Here is a 24,433-nt window from a genome sequence, read left to right as displayed (position 1 = left end):
CTTGCCAGAAGGCATATGATCAAAGTTTATTGAATTGCTCATTCCTGTTGTACCTATTGCCCAGATTAGTAGTGTACTCTGTATTTATTAGAAGTTGATAAGCAGATATTAAATTACAGAGGAATGTAAAGCTTTCAGTGGCTTGAAAGGGTAAAAAAAAACACATTTCACATGGAAAACAACAGATGATCAGAGGAACTCCTTGAATGTTATACTCCATATAATTCTTGGTACGTAGTGTTACATACTTTAAAAAGTGTTAAAAAATCAGATACCATAGTTTGTTATTTGTTTAACCTCCTTCACCTTAATGGAAAGAGTTATTGTTTGGAGAAAATGACATGTCTGCTATACTCATCTCATTATAAGGAACCCTCATACAGGGAAATGAGTTTATTTTGGTCATGTTATGAGCTCCTACATTATACCCCCAAGAGAAGCTCACCTAATCCTTAAAGGGCAGATGATTGCAAGGCAGCCACGTGATGCCCCACCTGCTTGTTAGTTTGGTACGTGTGTGCTTATTGAGGCCAGCCAGAGGAAGTTTCTCATATACAGTCTGTGGGTGTGAACTGCATGCTTAGCGCATATTCCGGCCATGTGGAGCCTGTTGCGTTAGCCACCGTTACCCTCTTCAACTGATCTGGGATCTGTGCATGACTGCGCAGTCGTCAGATCCTGTCCCATCAAAGTCAATTAATGTCTAGCAGAGACGCTCAGCCTGCACCCCCCACGTCCACCCTTCTCCCTCCCAAGCAGGCTGGATTACCCGCCCGGCGTCTACCTGCCAGCTCCTTGTGTCCCCCTCAAGGGCAGTAGCTTTGTCAGGGATAGGAATGTGTGCCGTTAACCCTGCTGGCTGACCACCACCCCAGGGCTGGATCCAGAACTAGAATTTCCTCCCTTGTTAGCGATCCCTGCTAACCTGGGACCATGGCTAGCCCTAGCAGTAACATATTGCAGGTGAACCAGCCAAGGCGCTACGGCTCAACGCTGTCTCTAGAAGAGAAATGTGAGCAGTCTTTTTTTCTCTTCTACTATTACAGGATGGAGGATGAGGCGGTGTTGGACAGAGGGGCGTCTTTTCTCAAGCATGTCTGTGATGAGGAGGAAGTCGAAGGTAAGATCGCTAGCTAACTTTCTTTTAAATTGTGATTTTCGTCTTTGTCTAGGGGTAATTGGTGTGTACTAGTACAGCTCAACTGTTATGTCCCTCTAATGTTAGACATTTTAGTTCAATACAAAAGATTTAAAAGAAAATTAGTGTGAGATGTTAGCTACTTGATCATTGGCTCGTTTTTAGTTGGGGTGATGTGATGAAGATGTAGTGTAGGGACACATGACGTTGTGTTTACTTTGCTAATTGCCTCCTGATCTACTTGGCCAACCGTCTTGGACATTTTTCAAGTCTGGGTAGGTGTGTTAAGGGTTACAGGATTTTTGAGCCTTTTGTAGGCCGTCCCTGAACCATCTTGTCTAGACCTATAATTAATGAACATGAACTGAACAGCAATCATATTGAAACCTCTGTAAGAAAGTCCTGGAATTCTTTTTTGGGGTCTTTAAGTTGCCACAGCATGACGTTAGACATAATGCTTTACTTGTTTCTCAGAGTGGATTAACTAATAAGTTACAGAAAAACCAAACTTCTTTGATTTATTGTTTGGGAACAGATTTTAAACGATTGATTTTGCAGTCTTTTTTTAAGTATTTGGTCTTCATATATGTGAAAACCTTTTACATTAGTTTCAATCAGTAAGATTCCTTTTATCCTTTAACATACATCCTAATTAGGTATGGTTGCCAGTACACACTAAGTGGTCGACATTATCCCCGACAAAAGAGGGTGGTATGTTAAAACCATTAAGGTCATTAGGACAACAATATAATTAAAAACTGTTGGGATGGGTAAAAGTTTCTTGTGATCACTGCACTTTTTAAAGACTGCAATATTTCCTTTCACCGCTGACTGAACTCTCACACAATCCCCTCACTTCCTCTTACCAGAGTGAAGCTGAGTGTTCCCAGGTTGTAGGTCTAAATCCCTTATGGTGGACACTTCCTATTCCACTTACCTCCTAAGTCATTTCATTGTCACTGCCAAAGAGGTCTCAGCTAACGTCAAGTTAGCACCAAGATGTGCTATGTTCACAACAATACGACATGCGCTTGAGCTATATTATGGACGTTGTAGCATGTAGCACTGAAAGCAAGATCTGTTAAATAGATGAAGCTACATTGTCACTTTAGCAAATAGTGACTTCTTGTGGGTGGTAATTTTTAAGTTTCTTTTTAGAAAGATAGTTAAATATAAAAAAAGGCATAGCCTAGTAAATAAACATGAAGCAGCATTTATAAACAGTGATCCAGCATGTGACCTTTTTTCAAGCTTTCATGGCTGTATTAGCATGCTGTGAGTGCATGTGGCTGTGTTGCCCAACTTTCCTCTGGAACGCGCTGTCCCAGCCGCTGTGTTACTGGGGTAACTGGAGGTGCTGTGCTCCGGCAGCCCGCAGGGCTCGGCCAAACGCAGGGAACTTTATCCAGTGACAAACAGTGTGCCACTCTAATTCAGTCTGCTTTCTATGGGCTTTTAGAAATGGGTTCCTCCAAAAAGGACAGGAAGCCCGGTACAAAGCTGGGCAGGCAATGTGCAGTTCCACCCTCCTTACCTCTCCTTTTCCTTCTGTTGCTTTTTTACTCCCTTTTCCTTACTTTACCCTCTCTCCATCACTGTTATTTATCCCTCCTCCCATTCTTTTTTTCTTGCTTTCTTTCTTGCTTTTTTGCTTTCTCATTCTCTGGTGCTTTTTCATTTCCCATTCCATCATGTTGCAGATTGGTGATCATGCCCACGCCTAGCCCTGTTTCATTTTTCAGCATCCAATTTCTTTTCCTGTCTGAATTTACAAGATCTAGACAGAGACTGTTTGTGAATGCTCAGATATAACCTGCAAATCACTGCAGGTCATATTCTATATCCTGACTTGTCAGTTTAAATGTGTGTTGTGGTGCAAACTTAGACAGAAAATTAATTAAAATGGAATATGCTGAAAATAGTCGATAAACATTCTGTGAGTTTTTGCTAGCACTAATTTAGGTTTAGTTGTAATAAGGTAATTTTAATTAATTTCAGTTGATCCTTTCACCAAGTTTCAGTTTTTTCTAAGAAGAGAACTCTTTAATAGTCTTTGTAGAACCTTATCAATTTGCATTACCATAGCCTTTTAAAAGATGTCATCCTGGCTTTAGCCTAGAGAATGAACTGGTTCTGGGCTCTCTGACCATGTGAACTCCAATGCGAACTGACCATGTGCATGAGAAGAATGAAGTGCAAATAGGAGCATTGCCTGATTTTAGGAGGGGACAGCCAACAGTAATGAGGACCTCATATGTCATGCAACTTCTGCTCACCTTGCTAGAGGTCCTCTTTGTTTTTTTGTAGTTACTGTTAGTGTGGACAGCAACTGCTTGAAATAACATCCAAGTTGGACATCAAATGACAATCTTATAGTCATTTTGTAGTCTACACAAAGAACATGTATAGCATAATATTAGCAAACTATTGTCTAATGCGTCTGAGCATGGGTGGGTTTCCTACCTCATGACACCTGGAAAAGCTCAGAGCCAGACAGAGAACATGCATGACATGGAGATATACTACAGAGCCTTGCCACTCTGTCCTGTAACAGAGGATTCTATATCAGCTGCCGTATCATAAGGAATTAGCACTAGGGAAATGTTTGCAGAGATGTAAAGGTATATTAGTGTATAACCCTTGCTAATCCTGATATTTGCTTTTATGTGTGATAAGTCTTTTCTGTCTTTATTGATGTTTGTTACTTCTGTGACTAAATAATCTGCTGTGTTCCATTTAAAATCCAGAAAACTCTGAAGGGAGTATATTTTGTTTTGTAATCTCATTTTTCTAGCTAAGTCTGTCTGGTTTAGCTTTCCTGAGATTAATTTGTTCTGAGGTCATATAGCATATCATCGTTTTGTTTTGATTCAAATGCCAAAACAGGGTACTGAGCATGCCATAGGGTGTTTTGAAAGGCTGCAAACAGGTGGACATGAGATTCTTAAAGGATGGAGTGTGACTCAGAGAGAAGGATCTAAACATTGAAAGTTCACTGTTACCTGCTGATTTCTATCTGACAAAATATTTGGTTTAGCAGTCTACTGCAAACCCTTCTTTTGAGGACCAGACAATTTTTTGGGCTGCCCTCTTGAATGCCGAGGCCATTTCCTGTATAAATTGTACTAAGGAAGTGGTTGGCATTTATTTACATCCTTACTTTGGTAAGAACACCAAATGTCTCTCCCAGTGGACCACAAGGAAACAATTGACACCCAGCTCCTGACCTCAATGTCTTGAAGAACATTTCCTTTCTTGGAATTAGTTGCTGTGGAAGTGACTTACTGTAGGAGGCTTTTTTAATGTTCCAATAGCCCAGGTGCCTTGACTGGTCTTGATAGCTAAAATTCAGGGGTCAAATACAGCCTTAATAGAATATGTTGATAAAAGACCAGTTTTTGTTTTTATTAGTCTAATTGACGTGCTTGTGTATGGGACAAGGGAAGTTGATCCTAGGCCAATACTCTTTCCTGTGTATCAATATTGTATCTCTTCAGATACATTAGTAGACAAAGCAAGCTAATCTATATCACACAGAATAATGGCTTTATGTTTTATTTCCACTGGTGTGATGTGAAAGTGTTCATTCTTGCGGATACTGTTCACATTTAAAATGAATGTCTCCCTTGTGATTCTGTGCTGTCTCTTAATTGTCTGAACTGTCTCATAATCATTGTCTTCTCGCGTTTAGGCCACCACACCATCTACATCGGTGTGCACGTGCCCAAGAGCTACCGGCGTCGGAGGCGCCACCGCCGGCGTACCAGCCACAAGGACAGAAAGGAGAAAGTGATGGAGAATGCCTCGGACAGGTCGGATGCCGAAAACACTGAGGAGGCCAGCAACAGCATCCTCAAACCACTCAGTAAGTGCTTGCCAAAGAGCCGTCAGCTCACATTAGTGACCGGTTCTCCTTCAAAGAACCAGTTTTTTAAAAACACACACTCACATGCGCATGCAGACTCACATACAGCTGCAGGCCAAAGCCACTGCTGACTCAACTTCGTCAGAACCGATATCTAGAGCTGCCCAACCAGTGGATGAGCGTGTTTGGACAGATAGGAGTGAAGGCCCCTCTGTGTAAGTAATAGCCACTCGAAATAGGCCATGGTTGCCTGACGTGAGTCATGGAGTAAAGGATGTGTGCATGTGCAGCTGAGATATCTAATGGTGAGGGAGATTTGACCTGAGGGGATCACTTAGGAGGCGTTTCTGCCGATTTGGACACCGAGGCTTTAAATGGTCCTTAATGATGGCTGTAGGGGGCAAAGGATAGAGTGGGATAGCGAATCAGAGAGGAAAAGAATAAAATGAAGGAGGCAGAGGGAGACAAAGGAAGTGTCAGTCATGTATTTGAAAGTCATATAACCAGCCCATTCGCCTACAAAAGAACAAGACTGGATGCAGCTTTGTGATGACACTGTAGGATATTCCAGGCACCCTTTCACTGTCCTCTCACTGTGCACAGCTGTTAATGGAAAGTTCCCTCAGGCTGTAAGTGCAGTTACACTCTGCAGGAGGTTCATAGCTTACCTTATTCCCACTGTTCTGCTAACCATTCACCCTCATAGTGTCCCTGTTAAAATAAAACATGACTTAGAATGGACCTAGAATGGACATAATGCTATATAACGCAATGTAATAAATAAATGAATACCTTATATGGAAGTCACATTAATGTACACCAGACCTTGCCAGAAAGAGTGGTGTGATTTTGTGACCCACAGAAAATAAGTTCACACAAAGTGGGTGTACAGAATTCTGCAAAATCACCATTTAATACAGGTTTTTGATGTTTGAGGAGATCTTTCTGATGAAATTAGATATAAGATAATCCTGGAAAGAAATGAAAAAACAGGAGTTTCTAAAACTGGAGTTCAAAAATTATTAAAAGAGACAGAGAAAATGAGACTCCTAACAACTGTGCAAGACCTGGTAGACCAACCACAATGACTGTCACCATCAAATAAACATTTTTAAGAAACAGGAAAAAGTCAAGCTCAACTCTTGCTTTAGATCTGAAAAAATCCACAGGTGTTTCTGTGCATCTTTCTACTGTGAGAAGACAAGCCAACGAGTCTGAAAGGATGTGTAGCTGTCAAGAAGTCATTACTGAAAAAGGGAAGTAGACAAAAAAAGAATATTTGAAAACTAAACAAAGAAGCTGTGGTGTTCTCGAAACTGTAGACAGATCCACTCTAGAGTCCAGACCTCAACATTGTTGAATGTTTTTGGGATTCGTTGGATTGTAAGAAGCAGAAAATGCAACCAACTTCTACGACTGAATTTTAGATGTGTGGAAAAATACATGTGCAGATTTCTTTTAAAAACTGAAAGCAAGTGAAAAGTGAAAAGAAAATGAATGGAGGCTGTAATCAAGGCAAAAGGTGAACACATGATATAAAATATATAAATAAATATATATATATATATATATATATATATGTTGTACTTAGTTGTTGAGGCTTCAGTGTCATTTGAAAATTGAATACTTTGTACTTAATAGCTGTTTTAACTAAAATTAAATGAATGAAGGTTGGTCTCTAATGATTGTACAGTACTGTACACTATGTAGTTTCTCGTTCCCACATCTATTTTTTACACGTGAGTGATTTTCTGTCGGAAATTGTTATTGTGTGGTAGAAGATTACAGCAAGCTTAAGAGCAACAATGTGCTGGCTTTTCGCCACTGGATCTCTGTGGTCTAAAGCTTGTGTACAGAGGGGACATTGACCTTTTGTCTTTAGATGGATTGCTTCCTGATTGTTATCTTTGATCCGGATGCTTGTTTGCTGTTATCAATCATTCTCTATTATAAGCTACCACAAATGAAGTAGTAAATCTGCTTAAAATGGAAGAAGCAGTTTTGAGTTGGTTTTGTTTCCCAATTTGAGAGGAGCTCAAATTGACTTCCTCTCTTGTAATGTTTCTGAATAATGCTGTGGTAGCTTCTTGCAGAGGAGTTTGTAGGGATATCTTGTCAGGCAAGTAGTGAGGACTATTAATGTGCTTTAATAATGCTAAAGTGATCTGATTTTAGAACTTATTCTAGTAGCGGCATTCCTGCTGATTGCCACAGTGGTGCTTGCTGAATAAAGGTGTTAGTGTATATACGGTTTTGATAAGAGTTTGTAGGTTTGCTTTTTTTCTTTAGGCCTAGACATCATATGTTTTAAATACACACATTTCAGAACTGAAAAGTATAACTTTTAAAATAATAAACAGCTATATTTGGTTAGAAAAAACTCAGTAAACCAAAGACGTTGCTGTCATTCAATATTTCTAGCACCAACATGGCCAGTTTATATATTAGGTTTAGTAAGCCATGGATATTTTGGGACATTTCCACTACAGCCCAACTAGTTCAGCCCACACATTTGTTATTGTTCAGGCTAGTTTCTGATGTTTCTGGCAGCCCTCATCCCCCCCGTTGGTTGGTTGCTTCTACGAACATGAAGAAAAGCTCTTGTCTTCTTTCTTGTCCTCTCCCTCCGACAAAAGCCTGCCTTTGTGCCTCTGTAGGAGCACTATGGAGGATTCATTTACATCCTGGAACTTGGACAGGTTTCATAGGAGGCTGTTCATGATGTTTGGAAGCGGCCCTGTTGCTGGTCTGGGACCAGATTTTCTTTTCTTACAATGGGATCAGGCAGGACTCAGCAGATCATTTCTTGCAATAACTTAAATTTCATTAACTTTTCCTTGCATACTGAAGAAATTCCAAAGGAAGGAGTTTTCTCAGTGTTTCAGTTCAGTAGTTTGAACTGTATTGTTTATGTTGCCCCAGTGCCAGAAGACTGAACATTATGATAAAAATGTTCAAGGCAACATGCTAACATATACACATTGTTTGCATCTGAAACATAATGCTTACAGATAACATAAGGGGAGGGGGGGCGTTCGTTTTCATGCACACACTGTCTGTTTTCTGTGTCAGATTAGGGGATTGCCCAGTATCTCAAATATTTCTAATCAGTAGGAATGACTTTAGGGCTGTAGTCATTAGTTGACAGAGTTTGTCGATGTGGAGTTTTTATTGTTGACGCATTGTTTACTTTAAAAAAGTGCATTATAATGTTCATATGTGCGTTAATTCCAACAGATTTAAATATACTATTTAAAGCCATATATAAACACATATGGCTTTGTAGTTACATTGCACCATAAGAAGAAGTCTTCTGGGGCACAGACTGAACTTGGAACTATGGCTGCGGCAAAGGGAGATGTTTCACAGCAGAATAACAACGTATAAATGAGTTGGAATGAGTTCCAACACATTTTCTGCTCCCATTAATAGAGAGAAAGTTTTTGTAATTAACTGGAAGTACTTTATTTTAGCCCAGTTAAATTAATGTTAGGCCTCATGTAGGAAAACAGCATGTAGAAACAAACATTCTGGAGAGGATAAAAGTAGTGCATGGGACAATGTTAAATCTGTTTTAGGGTGTTTTTGGGAAGATGAAGTTGCGAACATCAACGCTTAAAAATCTGTAAAATATACAGTCATAAAATCACAAACGTGCCAGTCTTTCATGTTAGTAAACATAAAAAACTGCAGAATTGCATCCGATGATGCATCATATGTTACCCAGGAATTAAGACATGTTCTACTCATATAATCATATAAAGGGTGATAAAAATCGAAAAATTAATAGTGTTCTAGAATTGAGAAAACAGGAAATTGATAAGATAAATAAGGTGAAAAATAAAAAAAAACAAGAAAATGATAGTGAAATAATACAAAGTTTTAAATTTTAACTATTTAACTATTTGTATACTTAATAAACAATTAAAAAGCTTTCTTTTTAAACTGTAATTTATTTTATTCAGTCATACTTTTGACTCAACAGTGGGCCTATTGCAATGTGACATTTATTGGTTTAGGGATTCCAAAATTATGGCAGTACTAGAATTTTTACCAAGAAATAAATGTAAACATGCATATAAACAAAAGCAATTTCATATTTCAAATTCAGATTTCTTGTGCCATTATTTAATTGATTTGTTAATGAAACAGGAACTTAATCAATAGATTAGTCAGATAATTGGTAATAATAGTTGGTGGATTAAACACTTTATTACTTAGTACTGTATTTACTTTATACTTTAATACTTTATTTCCCTTACATCTGCAGTTACAGTCATGCAGTTAATAGCTGATAATAGTAAACTGCAAGTAAACAAGAATAGTTAATAGTCATTATGGAGTTAAGCTTGAGAATCTCATAAGTAAGGACACATTGTAGAAAACAAATAGTAAATGGTAAAGTGATAGTACTTTAGAATTTTCTACACTTTTCTAAAAAATCTGCATTATTTTAAGGGAAAAAAGCATAAATTATTAATTCCTCTCCACAAGCAGAATGGCTCACTTACTTTTAACTCCAGACATGTGATCTGAAATCCCCTGATTGGTATGCTGAACACTGTCTGTTCTGTCTCATGAACAGCACTGGGATCAGTTTAACTCAGGTTTTTTCTCCATTCTAAAGCTAACAAAATCAGATTATGTGGCTTAATCATCATGTAAGGCTGCTATAAATTGACTTAAAGCCATGCCCCAAAGCTGTTGTGTATTGTCAAGATGCAGAAAATGCATGACACGGCACGCGATTTTTTTTTCCGGACATAAATAAAAACACTACTACTACTAACTGTAGAAGTATGTTGTACAATTACAAAACAGCAAAATCACACACCTCTTTCTTTTATATAAAATAGAATGTCAAAGAAATTATTACCATGTATTATGTTACTGAGGGTAGTTTGAGCAAATTTAATTAATGCCAATAGCTTGAGTAAAATTTGGCCTTTTGATTCTTCTCTAAGTCTAAAATAATACTGTTATCCAGGTGTGGATATGTGGTGCTAGTGAATCCTATTTTGATGAGATCATCACAGGGATTGATCATCTTAAATGTTAATAATGCTTGAGCTGGTTATTATAAGTACAGTATCTTTCAAATAGGGGATCATACTGGACCATTTATGGTGTTTTGCAAACAGAAGTTTGTTCTCACAAAAGATTGGAAGAGATCAAGCATAGATTGGCTAGATAAATAAAGATTAGAAAGGCACAGTGAGAGCGGAATCGTACCAGTGTCACTTTTAACCCTTTACAAACAAATACTACCCTTTGTTATACAGATCCAGGTGATTCTAGTCATAGTAAAGGTTTCTGTATCACTATCAACATCGACAGAAATGTGCATATTGGATATCGGAGTTGGTCCACAATTCTATTATCGGTGAGGTCCTAATAAAGATAGATGAGTAAACTATAAGCAACTGTAAATATTACTGTTATATATAAATGAACCTTTAACAAATGCTTTTCAATAATCATAGTACGAAGTTCAGTATGGATTAGACTGTCTAATTTGTATGTGAATAAAGATTCATCTAATCTAATTCAATAATTTTACCACATTCAGACAAAGGAAATTGAAATCTATATCATAAACCTCATTATATGGTAGAAAAAAACTTTCTGTAAAGCCGTTTGGAGCATCCCTGTTCTAAGATCTGCTTAACAGTGAAGTGATATCAGACATTCCTGGCCAAATACTTCCACATTTCTCTGAGGTCTCGAAATAACATAGTTATTCATAGTCTGTTTTCTGCTATTGTATGCTTATATGGCAGAATAGGCATAATAGCTGTTGTATCAGATTGTTTTGTATTTTGGGCACGATGTTTTGAAAAGATCTCCCACCCCTTTCTTGTCCATTGGCCTGGCACAGTATTGTAAAGTATGAAGGTGGGAGCCAGTCAGCCCCTGCGCTGAGCAGGATGTCCCATAGACCATCTCTTTAGCCATAAGGCAAGTGAACCAGCCCATGGTAATCCTCTCTAAAGCAGTTAGTCTCTCCCCCCACTGCAGGTTATAATTAGTTAATCTAACCTTCTTCCTCACTCTGAGGCTTGCCCCTAAATGTGAAATGGCTGGCGATAAAGACTTGTACTAGGAAAGTCTCTAGTTAATTCAAATATTGGACACTGGGCTTAAAATGGTTTGGAATAGGTTGGCTGTGGGCTATATTGTGGCCATTTATTACTACAGATATAGATTTTTTAAAGTGGACAGAGAATTTAGTGTGATTGGGATTGGTGTTTGTATGTACGATGATAGTATAAGCATTATCAAATTGCTCCCATTGTTAGTCCTCCAAATAAAATGAGATAATCTGAGGTTGGATATTATAAATGTGTTGACTGAGTATTATACAAGTTTGTTTTGGTGGATTATGCCAGGGATTAACTGTCTGCACAATCTCTGTAGTGATATTAAACAGTGTAATTATTGCAAATGTCTACCAAAAAGGACATATGCACTGTATCATGTGTATTGTCTTGTGTCTGCCCATACTGTTTTCCATGTGTGTGGTTTGGATTAGAGGTGCTCATAGCCAGCACAACCAGCACATGTCCACCCACATGAAGAGAACAGACCACATATGCAGTGTTCATGAGTATAGTATATTTGGGTGCTCTCACAGTGGATTTGACATTTTGGCCTGTAAACTGTGTGCCAACCAACCGATTTTAGTCCATTTTGAGGGTAAGCCATCAAATCAGTTCTTTTTATTGTTTGCATCAGGCTTTAAAATGCAACACCTTCATATTCTAGTTGGTCAGTATGATTTGATGAGTTTTTTTTCTCATAATATTCATGTTCACAGTGTGGTCTAAAGAAATAAGGAGATCTGGGTAGATCCCATGTCTTTATGACCTTTTGTTGGTTTCTCAGGGCTACCATTATGGAATCCCTGTCCAAATGTCAGATGTTAGCTAAGGCAGGATTAGTTGTGGTCTTTCTGTTCACTGTTTCCCAGCTTTGTCGGGGGTTGAAATTAATTTGGAGTAGGTAAATGAGCTTGTATCTGATCAGCATGCAGTTTGAATATCCCTACATAGTGTGTACAGATGCTTTTGTCTGGCATTTCTAATGATACATAGAATACATTCAGCAATCTGGGTCAACATTGCTAATGTAACATACTAGGGGTTGGGAAATATGATAGTAGTAAAATCATCGTACTCCTAGTTTTTGATAGTATTTTTACATTGTGGCATTCCTGGTTCTTTTTTCTCTGTTTCAACATATCAAACTTCAGAAAATGTAAATATTGTGTACCGTGAAAATGTCTTGAAGGATTGTGATTTTTTATTTTTGCTTTATTCTAATATATATATTTAAGTTAATGGTAAAAATCATTAATAATTTAGTTAGCAACATTAGATACCCTTAACCTTGTTTTAAAGTAGAATTGATTACAATTTTACATGGCATCCATGCTATATCCTACTGTATCTGCAATTTGGATATATAAATTACAATTAGGGGTGGGCGGTATGGCAAAAACATATGAATAAGAACACACATGAATGGATATAAAAATCATACATTAGTCATGTTTTATCATTACTCATTACTCTGATTAAACAAATCATTTATACAAATAACAAATAATTTAAACAAATAAGCTCTTACTGATCTGAACTGCACACTGAGTGAACTCATACTCGCCTGATGCATATTTTAGTGATAGAAACACAGTAGCACACAGAAAGTTCTGGTTTTACACACAGAAGTTGACAGAACGATTTTGCTGTTGTCAACAGGGTCATGCATAACTCCTCTGGTGTTAGGTCTTTACAAGGGACTTTTTGGGCCCTCTGACGCTCCCATTTTTTGAGCCCTCTGATTATATCTTCTTACTGGCTGCCATGCACTGACCACCAAAGAAAATGGGCACTGATCATGTGCTGACCATTCAACAACACCCACTATGATCCATTAGTCAAGCAGGTCAGAGGGCCATGCACATGTACTGTAATTTAGGTCTGGGATTTCATGGAGAAGTATGACGCACGGTAACACATTGCCAGGAAGCTCAGCTGTATAACAATTGAACAGGGAATTTGAACATTTCAATACTCTTTGCTTGAGGCCACTGACAGTGTGTGAGCAGATTTTTTTTTGTAATACCGTATTTGAAGGCTAGGGACTTCAAAACATATGCATAAGCACTGAATAACATATTTAGAAAGCAATGCTTGAATATATATGAACAGTTAATGCCAGTAATCACAAGATGACATAAGATATTTTATCAAGCAAGAGTCATTGTAGTCTAGTCTACCGTGACAACAGAGAAAATCACTTACTAAAGATATTTCAGTATCAAAAGTAAAAGAACTTTAAATGAACTCAAATAGAAATGTGTAAAAATGATATCTAGTGTTCTTAAAAAAGCTGGTGCCTTAGAAGTTCCATTACTTGGACCTGATGGTTCTTAACAGTGTAATAAATGTAATAAATGTCTGTCACTTTAGTTTGGTAACGCTTTGTTTGAAGGCTACCTACATAGGGACTTCATAACATACATATAAGCACTGAATAACATATTTACAAAGCAGTACTTCAGTATTTATGAACAGCTTATGCCATTCAACACTAGATGACATTAGATGTTTTATCAAGTAAATGACATTGTATTGACATAAGAGCCCTTAAACTAAAGTGACAGAAATTTATTCAATTAATAATACAATTAAGCATCAGGTTCAAGTAATGGAATTTCAAAGGCACAGGCCTGTTTAACAACAATAGATATCAGTTTTTTACATTCCTGAGTTAACTTTTTTGATACTTAAGTAATTAAACGTAAGCCATTTTGTATGTTGTCATTGTGGACTAGACTACAGTGATTTTTTCCTCATAAAACATTTTGTCTTGTGATTACTGGCATAAGCTGGTCATAGATATTCAAGCATTGCTTAATAAATGATTTATTCAATGCTTTTGTATGTGTTATGAAGTCCCTATGGAGGTAACCTTCAAATGAAGTGTTACCGATTTGTTTGTATTTGGAGAATGATAAAGTTCATTTTGTGAAACAAGTCCTGCAGTGCAAGAGCAGAATGTTTCATAGCTTTATTTTGTGCAGACTTTGAGTATTTGTCATTGTTAGAGAGTAAGTGGTGGTTGGGGTGGGCACGAGCTGAAAGAACAGTGACCAATCTGAATGAAGCATCATTGTGCGGCAAACAAAAGACAAAAGCCACTGATCACAGGCATGTGACACCTCTCTGCATTTCAGTTTGCTCCTTTTTCCTGTTTCATAGCTCGACTGATCCAAAACAGCAGCAGAATGCCCATCTGGGCATATTGTTTGTTGCACACCAGAAAAACCTAGAAAATAGAAATTGTCTTTCTTAAGATGATAATTTCTACATAAACAGACATGTTAAAGCAGATGTTTTTTCATGATTTCATTGAACTTGGGAGTTGTGTCACTGTAAATGTGCTTAACTGAAAGTTTGTATTTGAGTTGATAAAGTTGAAAATTCCCTTACAGATCATTACCTAGTGTGGCTGCATGCTGCAGTGAGTACTCACACTTGCTAAATTACTTGCTTCAAGATGATCCTGTCAATGACCAGTTTGCAGCTAATATGTAGATGAAAATAGCTTGAAAGTAATGACCTGCTCAACTGTAGTGGCCTAGAACAGAATTTCAAGTGGCCTGTTATCCTGTTTTTACAGTATTTCCTAGTGGTATTTATGCAATGAGTTTTGATTGGCAAGTTATAATTTTCTCAAGCTTACTCTTACTCCCTCCTCCTCCTCGTGCCGTCAGTGAATGTGGACCACTATCGGAAGTGAATTTCAAGTCCTCTTTGTGTCTTGATATGTGGCTAATCAGGCGCTTTCCGCCAGTGTTTGTTGCCAGGAGGAGATACAAAGCCAGTGTCCTCGTCCTATTTTGCTTCCAGCAGGGAGGTGTACAGTGTTTTAAGCCATAACTGGCATGGATAGATCCTTGGACGTAGTTCCAAAATGAGGCAAAAATATTCAGGTATTGCAATGCTGGCATGCCTGTGGATTGTTCCTATTGTAGCATACCTGTGGAGTAAGAATATGGTGGAGTCTAAGTGATCCAGGTTCAGTTTTGAACTAAAAGGGATTTTGACCTAGAACTGGAAGACTTTTGGTTGATGTGCCTTTTCTCCATGTCTACAACCAAAACACTGAAAATGATTCATTCAATGACAGGTTTTCTACAAGGGGCATTAGACAAGCAGTTTTACAATACAGTTTGATACCTCTTCTAAACACGACATCCTGCTTTATACATAGAATACAGAAGAACAACAGAAGCTAGCACAGTGATGCTATCTGTAGCCTCAGTTTTTGAAATGGCGATCAAAATAATAGAATTATTTTTCCTTAAAAATAATAGAATTGTATTCATTGTTTTAAATGAGTAACTGTTCTCCATTGTCAAGAATGTTAAATTTCATGGCACATTCTTTAGCCTACATGCTGTAGTAATTTTAATAAATTTGCTTTATGTACATCTTTTTTATTTATTGTCGGATCAGTTTTGTCTTTAATAGGACAGGAATTTTCATTTCGGTGCCTTAAACTTCCTTAATTCCCACCCTAAAATGATAAGAGAGACTGCCCAGTAACTCAAATCATTCATCTATCTCTTCTCTATCAACACTAACAGTCTGAATGGCAAAGGCTAGTTTATGCCTCCTGAAATGTGTGGAAAACCTCACTGTACCATAATAGTTCTTTACTACTACACAAAATATTGAAGCTAGATTATCTTGTCTGCCCTGTGATAGACTGGCAACCTGTCCTGGTTGTGTCCTGCCTTCCGCCCAATGACAGCTGGGATAGGCTCCAGCTCTCCCTCGCGCATGTGTGTGTGTGTGTGTGTGTGTGTGTGTATCTTGTCTGCTGCTTCATTCTTCTTTCCTTCCAAGTAAGGATGTGGCCTGTTTTTGAAGACCACTTGTTTTGTAATAGTGGGGTCTGAGATATCTCTGTAAGGTGAGATTATGTAGTGCGTTGCTTAAAAAGCATATGCTCTTTTTCAGTGTAGCTTGTTGACTCCAGATGTGGTAGACAAAATGAGCCCACCAGGCTGAGGAAGAAATCGAACAAATGTTTATATCAAATTGTATTCATCAATCCAACACATACCTTACACACTGGATTATCCCGAATGACATAGGATAAGGTTATTGAAGGACATGTTTTTGTGTTTGCTGTGTGCATGGTAAAGAATTAGGATGAGGATTACTACATCGATTTCAAAGACTGATCATGTCATCCCTTCACGTCAAACCCCCAACCCAGCTTCCAATACTGCACTATTCCACTATTCCACTATGTAGAATCCAATCAAATAGTGATGGTGTTTTGCTTTCATCATCACTACAAAATCATTTTGGACCATTCATGAGAAGCTCCACTGTCATTAGCAAAAGACTCCTTTGGTGTGAAAATTTTGCTTGCTTTCCACCATAAAAGAGAAATTTATGGCCACTAGCGCAAGATAGATGCTTTCATTTTAATGAGGCAAAGCTGTGGGAAGCAGACAGATTGTATGTACTATTCACAACATTATCACCTCTCTAGTACCCACAGTCTGCATTTACAGTAGCAGTTGTTTACAGTTGCAACTCTGATCACTGAAGAATGCAGCTGCACTTACTGGTGTGTGCTGTATGGACGATGTTGTATGGCAATGTTTGCCAAAATGAGACTCTCCAGGTTGGAGTGGCAGCTCCACTAAGCCCCTTTTTGGACACTGGGCATTCTCCCCCCTTGCTTTTCCCATGAGCCCCCTGTTTTAGGAACAAAGTCTCCTTTGTGCAGGCCTGTGGCTCTTGGCGACTGGGCCCACAGCTTTGAAACCCGTTTGAACGATGTGATTTTCATTTCCATCTCTGCCTTTCGTGCTTGCTCTCCCTGCTCGCTCGCCCATATTGAAGTCCCCCTCTTCTCCTTTTTGCTCCCTCCCTCGGCCCGTCTCTCCAATCGAAGCCTCACTTAGCAACTGGATGACGAGTGGACTTTCCAAGCCTCAGCACATGGCATTCGTAGCGGTGTGGTCTGTATGCAGCTCAGGGTCACAGTGTGTGGAACAGAGTGGGGACAACTAAGCAACCTAAATGAGTTTTGCTGTGAAAGGCTGCACCTCCTACTCAGCTTCTGTGTTCATTAAATTACTGAGTGTGAGATGTTTAGAAGCTCTTATAAGCAAAATAGGAAAATACTGTATGTCTTACATACCTGATTGCCTCACTGGTTCTTACCTTCTTACTGGTTCTTGGTTCTTGTGACAATGACACTAAATTTTCAGTTCAGCTTTGGATCTCCTATGGTCGCTTTGCAGTCTACAAACTATTTAAAGATGTGACTAAGGGAATCACATTACCCCTAATTTAACAGCACACGTGTCAGAAAATATCCAAGCACAATTTGAAAAGTGGCTTGCCGTGCAATTGTGACCACTGAGCTGGAGGATGGTGAGGAGTTATATCTCATTCAGTCAACTGCAATGAAGTCAAAACCAAATCATGGATCACATTTCAGCATGTTCTTTTCTTGAAACATGCATCTAGGTTGCTGTTGACGTATATAACTGACAGTCAACTGAAGTTTAGTTTGGCGGTATCCCTTGCTTTTATGCAGTATTATGACATGCCAAATGAATCCAGCAACAAGGCTGGTGCAGCAGAATTTGATTGAGCTCATTTCACTTTTTTTACAATGAAATTTACATTGAAAGTGAAATAAAAACAATTAGAGGAGAAAAGCTGAATGCTCAAATGCTGAGTGCTTTCAAAACTAGTGAATTACATTGCAGAACGTACCAACATAATTTTCATATGAAAAAATAGCCTTGATTTAGAGAAGGAAGACAGGTAATTAACCCACAAGCTTCTACGGCAAAGGTATTTAACTCTCTGAAGACCACAAATCATTTCACAAGAGAGAAAAGCTGATATTTCACTCTTATTTTTCTGCCACACTTTTGTCTCCTGCAGTCTTTTTCATGCATGGTCTGCTGCACAAATCTGTGGCTTTTGTAGTTCTCCAGTACTAAGGACAGTAATTGGCTGTTTTTTTCCAGCCCCTGAACACATGTGAGTCAGATAATCAAGGGCTGCAAAACTTTGATTACCTGGCTTAAGTGCTCTGGAACTTGGAAGAGAACAAAATTATGGACTTCTTTGGAATCTGACCTGAGTTAAATACCTTGTCCTCTACTGAAAACATTCATAATTCTTTTATCAGTTAACCTTAATGCTCAGTATACTCTTTATATTGTCTTAGTTAAAATTCTCTTCACTGTCTTTGATGTAGAATTATGCCTCTTGAAACCGTAACATTCAGTCTTTTCCCAGTTATATGTTGAATTTCCTCGAAAACATAGAAAGAAGTCATTCTGCATTTTGAGTATTTTTTGTTGCTGCAGTAACCTGATTTTTGCCTGATTTTCGGTCCCTTGAAATTGCCACTTGCAGCTGTATTTTATATTTTTTATCTGTATTGAATGTTGGCAGGCTTTTCTTCTGCAAGCACTGATGCTTGACAAATATTCAAATTAGAAGACAAGGGAGAAGGAAAGCAAAGCCCTCTTGTGAAGAATGAACAGTTTGTGAAACATTTCCTAATTGTTAATGAGGGACTAAGGGCAGGGTGCCAGAGCTTGAGGACCAATGGCGAGGGGGCTACTGGTGGAGCGGCAGAGGGGCGGGCTGTTGCTGTCAGGGGACTGGGGGACCCCTTTTTTAAGCTACCTGGGTGTCATTGCTTTACACTGGGGGACAGTGGACAACCGGCAACTCGGAGTGCTCTAATGAAGGTCTGAGTGTTGCTTGGCTGCAGGGGGGGCCTTGTGAAACTTGACCTCCATCTCTCTCTCACCCATCCTCACCAACCAGCTCTCTGACGAGTAAAACTTTTTCTAGGAGGGTTTTAGGATGGATATGTCAGAAAACGATCCAGAGAGCATGTTGGACAACAACAATGTGGAGAAGATCGAGGCCAAAGAAGAAAAGAAAAAAGAGTCTGAATCTACCAAGGACCCAAACACAGAGCAGGAGTTGTCGGAAGTGAAGATCCCCCCTCCACCTGAGCCGGCTCCAGTGATTAAACCGGAGATCAGGCCCAATGGCTTAGGGGAGGAAGGCAAGCCACAAGTCCACAGCCGTGTACCTCAGCCTCTGACTCGCAGTATTTTCCCTCTTGCAGTTTCTCCAGCGGCCGAGCGTATTCGTTTCATCCTGGGTGAGGAAGATGATGGACCAGCGCCTCCACAGCTCTTCACAGAGTTGGATGAACTGCTGTCCGTGGACGGCCAGGAGATGGAATGGAAGGAGACAGCCAGGTAAGACCATCTTTGTCCAAGGCCTGGCTTTTAGATCGTCTGCTCAATGAGAGGTCAGCTTAAGATCCTGTACTGGGCATGTAAAATTAACATGAATTTGCATTGCTAATGTGTTAAAGGGCCCATGTCATGGAGCACTGAGTTGTTTGCGCTATTTGAAGTAAAACAGTTTCAAAAGTTTCAAGATGTACTGTTCACTGCCCAGTTTATACAGTCCATATATGGAAATTATGCTACATAAACAGCCTCTTTTGAATTCATTGTTTTAATAATGTCACAAGAACCAGTGTGTTTATTTAGCTTACAGCAATGTAGCCTCACCCCTTCATACTGAAGTTGTAAGGAGTGTTTCAGCTTGGGCTGCTTTTTGAACGAGGCACAATACAGGGCAGCCAGACAGAACAGGGTTAATTCACACATATCAGTCTTAAAGGCACAGTAACAAAAACAGCTTGTTCAATTGTAACAGATAAAGAGAGTTTGGAAAATAATGAAGTAAAAATTATTGTATGATTGTTTTTGGTATATAGAACCACAGAAATTAGTGGACCTTATGGGCAAAAGTTAAATAAAAGAAAAACGTAGAATATGGGCCATTTAGGTTGTGAGGCTTCTTTATTGGCTTTTTTTAGCAACATTTTGGATAATCTCAGATTTTTTGATGTCATTTATTTCATTATGTTAATTAATAGTAATAGTAATAGTATTAATAGTTAATCAAACTATATTTACAACCTGCCATGTTTTATAAAATAAATTTAAATAGTGTTAGTGCAAGATAAGGGAAAAAAATGTTTTTTTCTGTTAAGAGCAGATTAACTACTACTAGGCTTGACTCGATGGATGTACTGTGTAGAGCAGTACTTTTCAAGCTTGGACAAATTCGTGAATAAAACATCCAGACCCTGTGGCACAGTGCCAGCAACGGCTTTGTGCCAATATGCTAAGCTATACCACTCATGCTGGTAAGAACATTGTGGACATTTTAAAAGGAAGACTTTGATTGCAATTGATCTTGAATACATTACTCAACACCTTTAAAATCAGACCTTCAATACCTTTTAACCTCTGCTTGATTTGAACAAATTATAACACAATATATAAAGTAAATAAAGTACAGATGTAGTTACAGTTGGTATAAAGAGGTGAGATTGTAAAAGCACAGCTTTAAAACATTATACTCCATAACGTTTCTACAATTGGCTGCTTGTTCAAGCAGACCGGAGTTTGGTCTCTGACAAAAGATAAGTCTTTTAGCACATACCAGTTACGGTGTTGTGACGTGCTCTCAATTATGGGCCTTCACCCTTGATACTCCATTCATCTGAGTGGGTTTAATCTTTCACGGAGAGCAGCAGTAGCATGTTAAGATTCTTTTTGATGGGGACACTTTTTAGTGACATAATAGTTATATTGTGAGATTTGGCATATGTTTATTACTTTCTCTGTTTAAATGTTTTGCTGGAAACTTTCTAGCTGGAATTCCAATTGATTGGCTGAAGTAAGTAGTGTAGCAGAGGGGGAAAAAAGGTTTTGGCGGGCGGTGCCCATTGGCTTGCTGTTTTGTTTAAGTACTGTTTTCTATACTGACTTGCCAGGTCTGCAACTAGTATTTAACTTGAAAATAGTATTAAGACACCTACAATTTAGTATATCCACAAAAACCTGTTTAAACCACAAGTCATGTAAAGTGTTGTTTGCACCTTTTATTCCATAAAAAAGAACTTATGATTGATAAAAGACAACTTGTAACTTCCTTGTATACAATGTGGGGCATATTGAGAACGTCTGGAACTTTCAAGAATTCTGTAACACTTTTACATTAACACACATTCGATCTCAATCTTCTTGCATCTTCTCAGGTGGATCAAGTTTGAAGAAAAGGTGGAAAAGGGTGGGGAGCGATGGAGCAAACCACATGTAGCCACCCTCTCTTTGCACAGTCTCTTTGAACTCAGGACCTGTATAGAGAAAGGCACCATCATGTTGGACCTGGAGGCTACCACTCTGCCTCAGGTTGTGGGTGAGTATAGGCTTTTTACACCAGCAGTTGTAGATCTGAACATTTATAGTTTCAGTTATATAAACCAAGGAAGCACTGGATCAGTATACCTGCACGTGGTGGCATTTTGGTTCTAAGCTCTTGTTTCATTAATATAAAGCAGGCAAGATTACTGTCAGCCCTTTTTGGATCATCCTTTGGACAAAGGATGAGAACTAAACTATATACTATATAATACTATATACAGTCCTGTGCAAACGTCTTAGATGCCTGAGCACATTATTTAAAACCATTTATCTGGGTAATTAATGTGTTTGTGCTTGTGAAAAACATGACATATCATTATAATAAATGCAAATAAACATAAGTACATTAACAAATTCTTTGTATTTAAAAAAGAAATGATGTCTTCTGGACTAGTTTGAAGAAGAAAATTTGGTTCCAGATCTCTCCTCGATGCCCCCATCCATCACATAGGGCATCGGATTTGTTCAAAGTTATTAGCAGGATTTAACTTCATAAAGTACTGATTAAACAAACTAGGTATTGTATGATAACTACAAATACTGGGATGCCACAAGGAGAGGTTTGGAAATGGTTAAGCGAACACTTTGACATATATAAAATCACTACTACACATGGTATTAATGGTATTTGTTTGTAATATTACTCTTTTTCTGAAGAAATGAATGCTAACTAACCAGACACATAGCTAAATTTCTTATGTGCCTAAAACTTTACACAGTACTGTGTATATTGCTGCGATCCCTATCACCCTGTTGGTTCAGAAAATGCCACTTTGTATAATGTAGACATTACATGTACACTTATATTACAGCACTTTAAACCACCAATTAGGCTCAAGAACCAGACATTTTTCCATCCAGACAAGCAAAGCCAGCTTTGCTATATGTGTGAGAGGCTCTGCTGGTGATATGATGAAGGCTCAGTCACGGTTAACAGCCTGTCTTTTTAGTTGCTTTCCAACTGCTGCCATGTCAGGACGTATTTATAGATCTATTTAATACACTCCGCTTTCAGCTCCCACTGCAACTGCAAACTTAGCTTTACGGGTGGGTGCATCCATTCAGAGCAGGCAAAGAGCTCTCTTTTGTCCTTGTACATTTATTTCCTTTATATTGACTCGAGCCACAGTAAGTGGAAGGTCAGGTTTGTTACTTCAGAGACCACTATTAAACCACCACTGATGTAATGGTGTAATTGTGTATGTTTGTGTATCTTGTGTATTTATGGAATCGAGTGAGAGTGGTCTTTTTAATTTAGATTCTCTTGTTCTATGTCAGTGTGAGATTAGAGATCAAGTCCTGTTTCTAGTTTGTGGTAGTTGAGCTTATAGAGATTCTACTTTTGAACTGGAACTGAATTCAGGGTTATCCATTAAGCGCTAGACCATTCAGAAAACATGTCCTGAAGGCCCTAGCCTCGTGCTTAGGCCCCTGACCTTGTTTATAAAAATAGAACCTAGCAAGAATTGCCAGACATGAACAAGCCAGAAATTCATTAAGTCTCTGTCTTTGATGACTTAAAATAGAATATGATGTGTCACAAAAACTTTGGTAGTTTTAATTTGTTTGAAAAGTGGTTAATGTATAGTTCAATCCTGCAGTTCCTTTCACTGAATTTTGATAAATGTAACTGAAAAGTTGACATGAAAGAATTGACAGAGAATGTAGCTTTTTGTAGTGTGGTTATGAATAGAACTTAATGAAGCCAAATAAACTTCTTTTTCTCTTTTTGTTTTTCAGAGATGATCACGGACAGTCAGATAGAGAGTGGTCTGCTGAAGGCTGACCTGAAGGATAAGGTCATGTACACCTTGCTGAGGAAGCATCGCCATCAGACCAAAAAATCCAATCTGCGTTCCCTGGCTGACATTGGCAAAACGGTCTCCAGTGCAAGTAGGCTGTTTTCCAACACGGATAATGGTAATACAGGTGCCAGTTTGGTGCAGTTTTTATTCTTTTATACTTTTTCCCTCCTTCTCCCACTTGATATTTTCACATCATTTGAAACAGACTTTTTTAGCTTCACAGTTATGTGAGCATTTTTCAAATGTGTTCAAGAATACTTAAAAATAGGTTTAAATATGTCTGAGATTTCAGTAGACCAGTAGATTTCACTCAAACGGAGGCATAATTGAACACACTTTGTTTGCAGGGATATGAGAATCCTAATATTCATACAAAAGTTAGTTCACTAGTACTTCAGAAACTCAGAAACAGTACTGGGCAAAAATCAGAGACCACCTTTCATTTATTTAATTTTAAGTCAAAACGGCCATTAAGTTGTTCATTTTCGCAGAAGATTTTTCAGAGGAGATTAGATATAAAATAATCCACTTGCATAAAGAAGAGGCCCAATGCTGTGGGTCTGAAAGGATGTGTAGCTGTCAAGCATCCCTTACTGAGAAGAGGAAGTAGACAAAAAAGAAGAAAATTTGCCAATCAAACAAAGAAGCTGCTGGTGTTCATAGAACAATGGACTTACCACTTCGGAGTCCTCAACATCATTGAATGTGTGTGGGTTTAGCTGGAATAGAAATAGAAAATGCAACCAACTCCTATGACTGAACTTTGGAGGTGTGGGAGAAAGAATTCCTGCAGATTTCTTAAAACAGAAAGCATGTCTCCCAGTAGAATGGAAGCTGTACTGCAAATGGTGGACACACTAAATTCGGAAAAATGTATTTATATTTTTACAATGTCATGTATCTGCTTTTTATTCTGAGACTGCTATTTTTCTGACACTGTAAAAATTACATCTAAAAAAATTGTACTTAATGGCCTTAATGACTGGAAATTAAATAAACAAAGGGTCGTCACTCTGACCTTTCACAGTCCTGCGGCTAATTATTTGTTTAATTGTTCCACCTTCTTCCACATTAATTGTTTTTTTCAAGTCCAATAAAAATTTTGAAGCTGTACTTCATTATTGAAACTCTGTGTGGCACAACTAGACATAATCAGCACACAGTATGCAGTTTTAATCATTCCATCAACTGTCACCATAAATGAAACAAGAACGTAGCAAATGTTCTGTTATTAATGGTTTCATTTATGGTTTTGATTT

General features: G+C 38.3%; 1 protein-coding gene across 3 annotated transcripts in view; it reads left to right on the top strand.

Annotated features, from left to right (window-relative positions):
• The window catches only part of slc4a4a (solute carrier family 4 member 4a), a 56,109-nt gene that overhangs the window by 4,116 nt on the left and 27,560 nt on the right, over positions 1-24,433 (top strand). Inside the window, exons 3-7 of one of the 3 annotated variants that reach the window (XM_036598962.1) lie at positions 1,047-1,120; positions 4,830-5,003; positions 19,206-19,341; positions 21,204-21,364; positions 23,110-23,262. In XM_036598962.1, the coding sequence (XP_036454855.1) occupies positions 1,047-1,120; positions 4,830-5,003; positions 19,206-19,341; positions 21,204-21,364; positions 23,110-23,262 (698 nt within the window). Of the gene's footprint in view, positions 1-1,046; positions 1,121-4,829; positions 5,004-19,205; positions 19,342-21,203; positions 21,365-23,109; positions 23,299-24,433 lie in introns of all 3 variants that reach the window. The other 2 variants (XM_036598961.1, XM_036598964.1) reach the window with 2 other exon arrangements.

Source organism: Colossoma macropomum, unplaced genomic scaffold (genome assembly GCF_904425465.1).
Source record: "Colossoma macropomum unplaced genomic scaffold, Colossoma_macropomum, whole genome shotgun sequence".
Taxonomy (NCBI): domain Eukaryota; kingdom Metazoa; phylum Chordata; class Actinopteri; order Characiformes; family Serrasalmidae; genus Colossoma; species Colossoma macropomum.
Note: the sequence above shows the minus strand (reverse complement) of the source record. Positions and strands in the feature narration are given on the sequence as shown.